This window comes from Sapajus apella, unplaced genomic scaffold (genome assembly GCF_009761245.1).
Source record: "Sapajus apella isolate SASKATOON/1434 unplaced genomic scaffold, GSC_monkey_1.0 scaffold263, whole genome shotgun sequence".
NCBI classification, from domain to species: domain Eukaryota; kingdom Metazoa; phylum Chordata; class Mammalia; order Primates; family Cebidae; genus Sapajus; species Sapajus apella.
Genome location: NW_022437203.1, coordinates 107,720 through 121,394, shown reverse-complemented (window position 1 = coordinate 121,394; position 13,675 = coordinate 107,720). Strand labels below are relative to the sequence as shown.

At 38.0% G+C, this 13,675-nt stretch overlaps 1 protein-coding gene and 1 pseudogene across 1 annotated transcript in view; both read left to right on the top strand.

The window, feature by feature from the left end:
• The window catches only part of NSF (N-ethylmaleimide sensitive factor, vesicle fusing ATPase), a 163,210-nt gene that overhangs the window by 120,030 nt on the left and 29,505 nt on the right, over positions 1-13,675 (top strand). The window contains exons 15-16 of the mRNA XM_032271910.1: positions 509-642; positions 12,213-12,279. Of these exons, the coding sequence (XP_032127801.1) occupies positions 509-642; positions 12,213-12,279 (201 nt within the window). The remainder of the gene's footprint in view (positions 1-508; positions 643-12,212; positions 12,280-13,675) is intronic.
• Positions 3,768-4,692, top strand: LOC116545397 (annotated as a pseudogene).

The window sequence follows — 13,675 nt, the reverse complement described above, 5'->3', positions numbered from 1 at the left end:
ATGTCTAAATGTAGGTAAGTTCATAGATTTGCTTGCCTTTATGAGAAGGCCTGAGTCTTTCGAATTCTAGCTTTTTATGTCACATTTGTTTCTAATAAGGCAATTTTCCCCGTCCCCCAATATCAGCTCCTAGAAAAATTGTATTTTTTTGTTAGACAAATGATTTGATAGAACTAATAACGTAAGTACTAATATGCACTTGAATGCATTCTCTTCAGAAGCAAAACCCTTACACTGTCTATATTTTGCCAGAAGTTTGAAAGATTAAGGCTATCTGAGAATGTCAGGAGGCATGTATTTCACCATACTTTTGAGAAATGCTAATCAGTTCATTAAGTTTAGTTGCTAATAAATAAGAGAAAACATGTCTGCTATGAAATTGTGTCAGGAAATGTTAATGAGCAACTAGTCGAGACCTTAGTATGTTCTGAATAAAAGTTTAAACTTGTTTTATTTCCCTTTGCTTAGATTGGCTTTTTTCCCCTGACTTGCTCATATCTTTATGCAGGCCCTCCTCACAGTGGGAAGACTGCTTTAGCTGCAAAAATTGCAGAGGAATCCAACTTCCCGTTCATCAAGATCTGTTCTCCTGATAAAATGATTGGCTTTTCTGAAACAGCCAAATGTCAGGCCATGAAGAAGGTATCAGGATTTTACTTTCATTTTAATTTTCCTATCTTTTAAATGTGTGTGTGCACATATATATGCCTTTGCACATGTATGCATATAAATCCATGGCAACTGTGTTCTTCTCAAGTAGAACCAAATTATCAGCAGAATTTGGGGAAAACAGTGACTGTTTTAGATTTTTTAACTTTGTAATGTATTTTTATTGAGTACCTTTGCCTTCTAAAGTACGATTTTCATTTCCTATGCTTGTATCAATTTGATTAAAAGAGTCCTAGTTAAGAATGTTTGAATAGAGTGGAACAAATTCATTTAGAATTTTTTAAAGTTCTTTCATTATTGTACAAAGTTGAACTGTTGGGATCAATTAAGTTGAGGAAGACAGAGATGTATCAATGGGAAGATAGTCTCAAGAATCCCTACAAAAGGATAGTTTTTTATTAGGTAATAATCAGAGCCTGCTTGGTAACTTAATGCAGTTCTCATCCATCTTCCTTTCTCCAAGTGCTACTCATCACCTTCTTAGTTAGTATGACCACTTTATACCATCAGTGAAGTTAGAATAGGATCCTAGAGCTGAAAAGACCTTAAGACCATCTGGTCCTTCTCTCTTGCATTCAGGCAGGCGCCATGCAACAATAACAAAAAGCAATGATGAAGACTCTTAATGGCCATTCCATCTTACTTGTTAGATCATGTTTCCATTGTTACTCTAATTTTGCATACTGCCAGACAGTCAAGAAATTATTTTTTGTATCCAGCTGAAGTATTTCTTTCATTTAAATCCTTTTTTAATGCTTGATCATTTATAGATATGAACTGACTGTAAGTCCAAGGGCTGTGGGAGAAAATCAAAATGAGGTGAAAGAATCTTGAGAATTGAAGTACTACCTAGTAAAGACAGCTCAGAGTGTTCTTTTACATTGCTCTTAGGCATTTGCTCTATAAAGACGTAGTGTAGAATTCTTCAGTGTTTCTTTAGGAAAGAGAATGAAGAGGAGAAATAGATTTAAAAGGGAGATGACTCCCAAAACAATGTAAGCTTGAGAAGCTAGCCTCTTGTTTGTGCAGGTGGCAGAAAATTGCATAGGGTATTTCAGATGGAAGGAGGAAGCAGAACTTGTAGCAGGATTCCAGCCGCACACACTGAGGAGTCCAGAGAAATACATAAAAATCTTTGAACTTGAGTGTCAAAGGGAAATATTGCCAGACACAAAAAGAACTTATAATATCATAATTTATTCTGTCTCTGAGGTGAAACCAATATCTATCCTTCCCAGGAAAATCTGAATAGAATAACAGGGACCAGTAATTTTCCTAGAGTAGGTCGGGCTGCTTTTGTTTTTTGTTTTCTCTCTGATGGAAACCCTTAACCCACTTCTTCTGGTAAAAATTGAAATCTGTTGCTGTTGAATGTCCCATTTATTTATTGAATAGCTAATTCTATTTGCATTTTCCTAAATCATCTCTTCCCGTGCTTTTTCAAAAGTAGTAGTTGTCTTTGCAGATGGCAAATTACTCCATTGCTTTCCACCAGCTGCCAGCTTCTACCTCAGATGTACTCTGAGATGTGGGGTGGATGGTCCTAGTTTTTCTATAAAGTTTTTAAAAAGTACTTTAGGCTTCTGCAGATCAAAGCTGCTTTGTAAGTGTGAGATATTATCATTTTTATTATTTTAATCTCTTGCAAATTGACTTGAGGGGGGAAGGTAATATGCGCTGATTTTAGAGGCTTAAATGGTTAAATTAATGGCTTAATAACTTATGATTTAATCTTTAAATTGTTGAAGCCTTTCAAGGTAGAGCTTTAGATGAGTAGAAGGCCAGGGAGTATAAAAATAAGTGCCCATACAAGCTTATTCAACATTGTTTTAATTCATGATTCACTGTCTGGATCATCCAAGCACTATTAAAGTTACAAAAATCATTTCTGCTTCAGTAGTATAATAACTTTGTAATGGAATTTTTGGTTTTACTTGGGGGAAAAATATTATTCTTTGTAATTAAAGTTCAGAAATGAGAAAAGAATGAAGCATAGGTGTCTTAGATATATATTAGAAATATTATAAAATCTTCCCCAGCAAAGAATTTTCACATTGTTACCTAATGATAGGTTGACAAAAGCCTGAGGGCTCAGTCTTCCAGGTTGTTTTTGAAAATGAAATATAAATGCATTCTTTAGTATAAGTTCTAGTCTATCTCCCACCACCGTTCTTGCCCCTCCATTTTTGTGTGAGGATGGGAAGAAGATGTTTTCATTTTCCTTCAGAGCACAAATAATTTAAAAGTTTTATAATTCTGTAGAAAACCTTTCTTTTCTTGTAAGCGCAAAACATGAGGTAGCTTTTTCTAATTACAGAAATAATTTAGAAAATATAGGAAAGAACATAGAAGAAAATAAAAATAAATTCATATTTATACTTGTACTTCAATTATCTTTTCTACTCAGACACGCATGCCCACATGAACACATACACCCCTCCTTTATATGTTGGGGATTACATTGAACATACTGGTGTAAACTTGCTTTTTTCACTTGAAATACTACTAACTTTTTTCAATGTAACTAAAGTTAATCTGAATATTATTTTAATTTAATAGCTGTATAATATCTGAATAGTCCCTTTTTTTTGGACAATTAGGTTGTTTCCAGGTTTTTTTTTTTTTTTTTGCAATTATAAATAATATTGTATATCAAAGAATTATCTGTACTCCCAAGTTCCTTGCAGCAGTATTCACAGTAGTGGAATGGAATCAACCTGAATGGCCATCAGTGGATGAATGGATAAAAAAAATGTGGCACAAGGCCGGGTACAGTGACTCACATCCCAGCACTTTGGGAGGCCGAGGCTGGCGGATCATGAGGTCTGGAGATTGAGACCATCCTGGCCAACATGGTGAAACCCTGTCCCTACTAAAAATACAAAAATTAGCTGGGTATGGTGGTGCACGCCTGTAGTCCCAGCTACTCAGGAGGCTGAGGCAGGAGAATCGCTTGAACCCAGGGGGTGGAGGTTGCAGTGAGCGGAGATCACACCACTGCACTCCAGCCTGGCGACAGAGTGAAACTCTGTCTTAAAAAAAAAAAAAGAAAGAAAGAAAATGTGGCACATATACACTGTGGAATATAAGACAGCCATTTAAAAAGAATGAAATTCTTGTCATTTGCAACAACATGGATGAAGGAGCCGGAAGTCATTATGTTAAGTGAAAGAAGCCAGGCACAGAAAGTCAACTATCACGTGTGCTTATTCACATATGGCAACTAAACAATTGAACTCACGGAGATAGACAGCTAGAATGATGGCTATCAGAGGCTGGGAAGGGTAGTGGGAATGGGGGAATAAGGAGGGGATGGTCAATGGTTACAAATACCGTTAAATAGAAGGGATGAGATCTAGTGTTCGACAGCACAATAAGTTAACTATATTTGAAAATTATGTATAGTTCGGGGAGCAGGCGAGGTGGCAGTGGCAATGGCAGGGAAAGAGTTGGAGCAGTGCCAGCAGCAGGCGAATGAGTTGATGAAAATCATGCTTAAAAACTTTGACAAGGTCCTGGAGCATGATGGGAAGCTGGCTGAACTGGAGCAGCATTCAGACCAACTCCTGGATGTGAGCTCAGCCTTCAGCAAGACAACAGAGACCCTGGCCCAGCATTGCCAGATCTACTTGGGGCTGGTGGTGGGTGGTAGCCTGCTAATCATCCTGATTTTGCGGCTGCTGTCTTTCTCCCTCAGAGCAGTGACAGCAGTAGTGCCCCACAGACCCAGGATGCAGGCACTGCCTCAGGTTCTGGGGACTGACCCAGCTGGTCCTGAGGAAGAAGCCAAATGGCTGCACTGGCCGCATCTGGTCTCCAGGGAACCCTGGTGTTTGCTCTCCCAGACCCACCCCAATGAGTGCCAAAGGGCAGCCCCAGCGTGTGCACCCCTGCGTTTCCTGTCACGACACAGACTGGCCCTCCAGGGCAGCCTGCTGTAGTGGCCATGCTGGGCCAGCCCCACGTGGAGCTCAGTAAAAGCTGCTGTTTGATTTTAAAAAAAAAAAAAAATTATGTATAGTTCCAAATAACCAAAAGAGTGGAAATTGAATATTCCTAACAAAAAGAAATGATACATGCTTAATGAGTTTCACAAGTACCCTTATTTGACCCTTACATGTTTTATACTTGTATCAAAATACTCCATAAATATGTATAACTATTATGTAGCCATAATAATTAAAAATTTATATAAAAACAATATTCTGTAGGACTATAGAACTAGGGAAATTACTGCCGCCATCTTCTCATTAGATTTTTCTTCTGTAGAATAGCATAACATGACTAAAAATTTGGGCTCACTCAGCTCCCCACACTGACCGACCGAATGACCTTGGATACGTCATTTAACCTATAAGCCACTGTCTTCTCATCTATCAAATGAAGATAATGTTAATAGCTGCAGTATAGGGTTATTATGAGAATTAGATGGTAATTTCTGTAAAGTGTCACACAGTGCCTGGGATGTGATATGAACTCAGTAAAGTGTAGTGGTTATTTTTACTTCTTATTATACATACAATTTTTATGATTTCTTTATGACAAATTCTCAGAAGTGGGAGTGCTAAGGTAAAAACATTAGTATTTTAAAGATTTTTGATGCATAGTGCTATCAAAACTCTTATGTAAAAAATACTAACGGTTTTATAAAGCCTACCCCTGCAGAAAGCTGTACTAATTTATACTTGGAGTCTCATCATATTACAGTAGTATGAGTTTCTTGGGATTCTCACCCGTACTTGATATTATTAAAATAAATTTTGCCAGTGTGATAGGGAGAAGGTTAACATTTATTTCTTTAGCTACATTTCAATGACTAAATGCTCTTATTTAAAGATGTTTCAAAATGTTTTGCAATGACAATAGTCTGTGAAACTCAGAAATATGTAACACATTAGTTTTTGTCAAATATATGTGGTCTGAATTAGTTAATTCACAGAGCATCTTTACATGCCATTCTATTACTTAAACCAACAGGTAAGAGTTTGTTAGTAGAGAGGGCTGATAGGCTTGCTTTAATGAGTACATAAGATTTTATTATAATTATACTATTGCCTCTTTTTCACAAGTGGATGGTGCTAAAATACATGAAAGTAGTTTATTCTCAAGTAATTTAAAATTCACCTTGTACTTCTCTTAATTTGCTTATTACTGAATCCTTTTTCCATGGATAAACTCCTTAGCACCGCTGAAGTATGTATGAGGTATTGTCCTCGCATTCTAGGGGGTATACCATATGTTCCATTAAGATATTTGAAGCATTCACAGACCTTCCCCTTCTTTCCTATTTTATGTTTGCTTCCCAAACTTCATTCTGTTTTAAAATTTTAATTCCTTTATCCATTTTTGCATCAATACTTTTTTAAAAAAATCTATTTTACTAGTTCTATTAGTGGCATTAAGTGAACAAAAGAACAAAGCAGTAGAATTTGATTTTAACTAATTACCTAATCTTGATGCTGAGTACACAATCAGTAGAGATGAAATAGAACAATCAGATAGAACTAAATTGTTTGAACAAAATTAAGTAAAACTACCAGTGATTTATAAAACTATGCCCATTAATAACATGATATAGTTTTATTTTCAAAGGATTGAAAATTAATGGAAGAAATTTTCCTTTCCACTAGCTTTGCAAGAAAGAAATAATCTTCTTTGAATATCCTCCTGTAAATCCCACTGCAAATTGTAGTCTGCACAGAACAGAATCATGGTGCCTAATCCTCCTCTTTTCATGGTTTAGTCTATACAAAGAGCAGAGCTGGAAATTGGATCTTTTGACAGCAGTTACTAAGCAACAGAATTTGGATGTTTTTGGTTAACATCCTAATATATCATGTAGCTGATTTGTTGAAGTTTGTGCATGTATTAGCTGAAAGAAGTGGGCACTGCGGAAGTGACTACAGGTCCCTGTATGGCTGGGGGGTGGGCATTTGTTGTTGTTTTGTTCAATACACTGTGTCTTTTGGCACTTGTATCTGTTTGGCATACAAAGGAGGCTGGTGCAGAACTTTCAGACCTTGTGACTTTTTATATTATGAAGAATATCCTTCTCTGTGGCTCATGATATGCAAAAATGTAAGATTTTTTCCTGAAAAGCAGGGAGAACAAATAAAGGATTTTAAGGTCATTCCAGGAAGCTTTAGAGCTTTGCCAAAAGTTTAGGTCCACTTCCTGAGGCAATTTCATTAGAAGACAGCTAATGTTTACTTGGTCTACTCCCAAGTTATTTTTAGAAACTAGAGATTATTACTGATAGCACCTATTTGAATTTGCTCGTTTACGTTTTTATATGCTACCAAATATGATTAGAGTATGCTTTTAACTAATCGCTGACAGATTTACTGCATTAACGATTTTTTAAGCCATCAGATTCCTACAGTCATCAGATTTCTACTAACTAGGTACTTCACACCAAGCACTTCAGAACTGAGATGAACTCTTTCAGCCCCCAGAAGACCCAGGGCATTTGGCTTTGCTTACCTAAGAGCACTAAGAAGGTCACAGAAGGTGGAGGGCTGAGTCTCTGGAGAGCACACTTGCTGTGGCTTGTGATCCTGAAAGGCTGGGATTAATGGTCCTAATGCTGGCATACTCCCATTTGTGCTTGTGTAGACTCCAGGGCCGGTAACTGCTTCCCCTCCTTCACACACAGGTGGCTCCCCACTTGTCTGAAGATCCCAGAAGTGGGCTCTGGGTCTTAAGAGCTTGCTGTGTCCTTGAACACCATATTCAGACCTGCCCCTAATCCCTGTGTGGCAGAGTCCCGCGTCTCCTGTCCGTCAGGGCTCACAGTGCATGTGGCACACTCTCACCTTGAGCCCAGGCTCCCCAAACTCTGGGTTGTCTCTCATGCCCCTCCAGCCTGTGTCGTCTCTCATGCCCCTCCAGCCTGTGTCATGCCTCCACCTTTGCATGCAAAAGCGGTTACAGCTTAACATGACCATCTCATTATGTGCACAGGTGGACATAAGGGGCTTCTGTGCTTTCCAGAGCTGCTCTTCTTCCTTTAGCATAGACCTCCCATTATTTCATGAGACTGAGACTGACTGATGCCACTCTTTCCCACCTTGTTTCCTTCTTCAGTTCTTCCTGGTTTTTTTTTTCTTTAACCTTCTCTTTCAGGCTTCCCACCTAACTCTAAGACCCTATATATACGTTGATAATTTTACCTGTTCTACAGGAAACTTACTAATGAAATTAGGCTGACTATACATTCTTAAGACTGATTTTTGGGGGAATCTGTAAGATACAGTTTTTGCCTTCTTACCCCCTGCCTCAACCCTCCTGGCATCTTCTGTGTTGGGGCATCTTTGGATCTAAAGCAGGCACTGTGTTATCTGCTGTGTGCTATAACTCACGGTGAGGTTGGCACTTCAGTTGTACTAGTCTGACTAGGGCAGTTGACGATTTTACTTTTCGTGCATCTCTCTTTTCAGTACCTCTCCTCCTTTTGGAGTTTATCTACCTAAAGTTGTGGGGAAGCTTCCCAGCTCAGTATGTAAACATCTCACTTGGATTTTACTGTAGCAGCTAACCTCATGTACTTGCCAGCCAACTCTGAGTAGCTCCTTAGTGAGAATTTTCCTGGGGCCTGGGCCAGAAAGCCAAGAGAGAAAGGGACTAAGGGACTGAGAAGACTAGGCAGAAATCATAGATCCTGGGGAATAGTTATGAGCACAGGTTACACTAGTGACTAGATAAGGAAGAAAATGTATGTTTGAGAAGAGAAAGGGGTATGTGTGTGTATTTAAATTAGAGCAGAGTAGCTACCCGGAGGAGTTTCATTTGACTGGTTACCTGAAACTAGTCAAGTTACAACTGGAATTGCACGGTCTTCATCATGGTGAGTGTGTTAATAGAGCTTGCCATAAGTGCACCTCTCCCTCTGATAGTAATTAGTACAGAGATGGACTACAAAAAAAAAAAACAGAAACAAATGTCACTTTGATATTAAGTGACTGCTGTGGGTATTTTTCCTTTCAAATGTTATGTGTAGGCCATGCAGTCAATTGTGAAGTGATTTGCAATGCTTTGTTAATTACAATGTCTGAGGTAAGTTAGTGAGACTACATACAACATAGCAAGTCATCATCAGTTTAGACTTAAGCGATGTCCTGAGTAAGGTCCTTGCAGCCATGTAAGCTGTGCATTGTTTTGAGAAGGAAAAACAGAACTATTGCAACCAGCCAGGCTGTGGTGTCCCAGGCCTCTGTGGCTCTAATCCATGATCTCACAGTCTGATGGTCAGTTATATGCTTGCATCAGAGCTTTTAGTAGAATTCTGAAAAACGTTTTAGAAAGCAAAGCATTATTTTCAATGATTCCTTGAAATTAGCTGAGTTTTTAAGATACCACATTGGCTGCTCTGTTGGCCTCGTCTTAAAGCAGCCAAGAACCACTGTAGAACTGCTTTTGAGCTTTTCAGTTGTCTTGAATGTACCAACTCAAAGCCAAAAGGAGCCATCACTGTTATCAAGAGATGGAAATAAACATGCTATTCTCTTTTTCTCTTTTTCTGTGTGTGGAGAGGAGGAGATAAAAGGCCCTTCTCTTTCTGCCCTTTAAATGTACTCACGATCCATTTTCAAACCAGCTTCTTCTCTGTTTTTTATTTCAGTTGCCCAGTCAGGAAGGAGCCTTGACTCCAGTTTTCTCTTTCATTACCACACCCATTCATTCACCAAGTACTTTCAGTTTCTCCTCCTAAATATCTTGGATTCTATCCACTTAGCACACCCATTCCCAGGCCATTATAATTTCTCACCTGGAATTCCACAGCCTCAAATAACTATTATTCCCCTCTAATGCTTTTATATACATTAGGAAAATGTTTCTAAAACATAAGTCTGACATGTCAATCCATTGTTTATAACCCTTTAGTGGCTTTTTATTGTGGTTTACAATAAAATTTTAACTCATATGAAATTTCTAAGACTCTCTACATCCAAGTTCCTTCATCACCTCTTCTAATTCATCTCACTCACCACTCCACTGACATTGACACCAACACCGCTTTAATTCTTATTGACTATTCCTGCAGTGTTCCTGAATATTTGCATCACTGTGCCTCCTAATATTAATCATATTCTCCTTAGAACACTTCCTTCCACCCTTTCCACTGGTTAACTGTCGTTCATCCTTCAAGACTCAGGTTCAGTGTCACTTCCTAAATTTAGGAGACTTTTCTGACTCCCTAAGTCCACTTAAGAGTCAAGATAGGCTGAGTTACGCTGCATTAATGAACAACCCAAAAATCTCAGTGGCTTAACACAACAAAGTTTATTTTTTATTCACACTGCTATATCTCTATCATGACTCAGACAGTGAGTTCTGTTCATTATATTTTCTCAGAGACACAAGCTAACAGATAACAGAGGCCCTGTCTTACATGTGATTCCATGATAGCCATGGCAGGAAAAGGAATATGGTGACTCATGCGTGACTCCTAAGGCTTCTTTCAGAAAAGGGTGTATTTCCCTCATATTTCATTAACCAAAGCAAGCCCCGTAGTTATACCTAACTTCCAAGGCACTGGGGAAATACCGCCCTACCCTGTGCCCAGAAAGAGAACCAGGATGTGTGTGGGATCCCAGTGACTACCATAGCTCCCTTCCTCTGTGCCCCTATATCATCTTGTATTTCCCTTAGCCTAATAATGTCGTGCTTTGTTATAATTACATGTTAGTTGCTTCCCCAACTCTAACTTTTATGAAGATAGGATCGTTTTTCTCTTATTTATTGTCCTCTGCAGTGCTTCATTATTGCTTGATACATAATAAGAATTCAAAAATATTTGTTGAGTAAGTGACTGAATAAGGCAGCACTCTAATATTCGGTCTTCAGGCCTTTTTTCTTCTACCATTTCTCCTTGAAGAGCTCATCCCCTGTCATGGTTTCAGTAGTCACTGCCTGCAAGTGATTTCCATCCGCCGACTTTAATTAGACATCTCCAACTTCTTATCTATTTGAATGTAAAATTTGTAAATTTATTCTTTTAGTAAATATTTCTTAATTACTCTCCAATAAGATATCATGTTAAATGATATGAGGATACAGAGGTATTAAGACAGTATTTGCCATCTGAGGGCTTGCAATCTAGTATAATACAAAAAGTACAATGAGTCAATAATATACATACCTAATATACAAGATCCTATGCCAAAGGAGAGGACAAGTGATTTATGGCAAGATGGAATTCAAACTTACATTGTTTCAACCATTGAACCTATAGAGCAGACATCATTACTGAATTCTGTTCTGTGCTGGCCATTAGACATAACACAAACAGGGTGAAGCTTTTATCCACCTCACAGTCCAGCGGGGTGCTAAGGATGAAAGGATAGATGGATTTAGACAGAGTGTGGGAGGGTGATTGGGGGTAAAGGGATGGTGCATAGGAAAGCATTTTCACCAGAGGGGTTGACCTGATTAAATATCTGGAGAAATTGTCAGCATTTATGCCAAGAAAGATTTAAGGAAGGAACTGAATTAAGATGGTCACAGTGAGACTCTATCGTGGTAACTTTTCTTAATTGTTAGAACTACTTTAAAAACCAAGTATACACAGGTTGTTTTTAAACCTAACATGAAAAATAGTTCATATCATGAGTTGGATTTTATATCTGCACCTAATTATAAATCTTCAATGGTTAAACGATACCCAGGAAGGAAGATTATGCCATTCCAAGCAAGATGTTGGTGTGGCGGGGAAGAGGTTTACTATCTTGGTGTACTGAGTTTGGTTACTAACCAAAACTGGGCTGGAATGCAGAAACTAATTCTTACTCATGACACCAATGAGATTCCCTAAGCTCCACCTGTAGTCTCTGGAATAGGACCTTCATTTCCAAAAAGGCTGGTCTCAAGGCCTTGAGCACTTCTTTTCAACTCGCAGATAAGCCAATTCTTCTATCTGATTTGAAATTACTACATGCTTGCCAGGCTAAAACAGTTTCCTTCACTGCTTATTTTCATTCTCATTTCCTTGGCCATTTTAAGACAGTATATACATATCTTTTGTCTGGTTTTATACATACATCATCTATCTGGTCCTTCATACTCAACCTTTAATTCTTTTGTAAGCTCTTTTACCATTACGGCCTGATTTGAGTTGACAGAATTCTGATCTTTCAGTGTTATTTCTCCTTAACAGAGCCACAGTTCTTACAGATAATAAAATGACATCCAGTTTTATTTTACACATCTCTTGTGGCTCCATCTAGCTCTTGAGTCATTACACTAAAGTCCTGCTCCTGACATAGATACCAGAGACAGTGTGATAGAATTGATGGGATGTTGATTAATGATCAGCTAGTCCCCAGCATGCCCAGGTGTGACACATGCAGCTGTTAGTGCTGAAAACAGCCTTAGCCTTCTCTCTGTTCAGCCATGATCCAGTTGTGTCAATTCTAATTTATTATAGTCTGAAGTTTTGGTGTTTTCCTGTGCTTTGTTTAGTATTGCTCAAGAAGTAACTAAACTTAATCTTCTTGGAAATTGTCATAACTAGTGAGATAATAAATGACTTTGTTTTCTTTCAGATCTTTGATGATGCGTACAAATCCCAGCTCAGTTGTGTGGTTGTGGATGACATTGAGAGATTGCTTGGTGAGTCCTAATTTCTGCTGTTGTATTATCTTTGCCATATTACAGCTAATATCGCAAAAGTTACAAGAGAAAATTAACAAGTACTTATAAACTGTAGAGCAATAGAAATACCTTTCTTTGTCATACAGGGAAACATAATATTATCTTATAGCTGACATCTATGATAGTATTCATTTTAACATGCCCTGTGACTATAACACTATTATAAACTTGCTTTCTTATAAGGGCCCACGTCTCATAACATTTTGTATCTTCCAGTATGCCCTTGCCATAGTAAATAAGTAGTAATTTTCATTGATGGGTATGTCTGTTATTTAGGACCTCTGAGCTGCCTGTAGCTCAGAAATCCACTTGTGAACTTTGACAGAACTAATGAAAGAAGGGCTTAGGGTCACAATGAAATCTGCAAATTCCCCAAAACACTAAGGGCAGAAGTTGTAAGCTCTCTGCACCTCAGTTTCTACTCTTACAAAACAGAGACTATAACCCTCTCTTGCTTATCCCACAGAGTAGTTGTAAAGGCAAAAATGGGATAACAAATCTTGAAGAAATTTTGTAAGTTAAAAGTGCTCTATAGTAATTTTTAAAATATGTATTAAATATCTCCTATGTTGAAGTACATTCCTACAGGATACAAACAAGAACAAGACTTAGTCCTGGAACTTAACTCATGAGAAATAAACTACAAGGAAGTGCCAGAAAGTTGTTACTCTTAATTTTATTTCGCTGTAAAATTAAATCCGTCTGATATAAATTCATTGTTAACAATGGCTCAGGAAGGGGTAATAAACTCTATTGAAGTAGAAACCCACCTGGTGACTTAATAACATCTGAAAATACTACTCAGTGTCTAAATAATCCCTTCTTCCTTAAGCTGACCATAATGATGTAGTCCTGATTTCAAGTTAACTGTTCTTACTCCATTTTTCTTATGGTTTTCAAACTTGCTTTTGGTCCTCTGTTATTTATAGGTTTTCGCAGTGTTTGTTATAAAGCAAAGCAGGTATATCTGTGGGGTCTCCATAAATTGATAGTGGTCTGGGTTTTGGGTCTGCTATGTTTGATACTTCTCAGCCCAGCTTATGGGATGATTTCTTTAAAATCTTTTAGGCACAAACTCATAGCTCTGTGTAAATTCCTTTATCTTAACACAATTGAGATGTGTGGTCATAGCAACACTACCATGTCAGGAATGTGTGCCCTCTGAGTACATTTTCACTGGTATGAATAGTTATGATCTGTACGCGCTTGCTCATTTATTCAACAAGCACTTGCTGAGCCCTTCCTCCTTTGGTAGAAGTATTCAAGTCTCAGAAAAAGATGCTGCCTGTCTTTATAACATATGTTGGCAAATATTAATGCAAAGCAGAATGTGCCATGTATTTTGGATATTCTG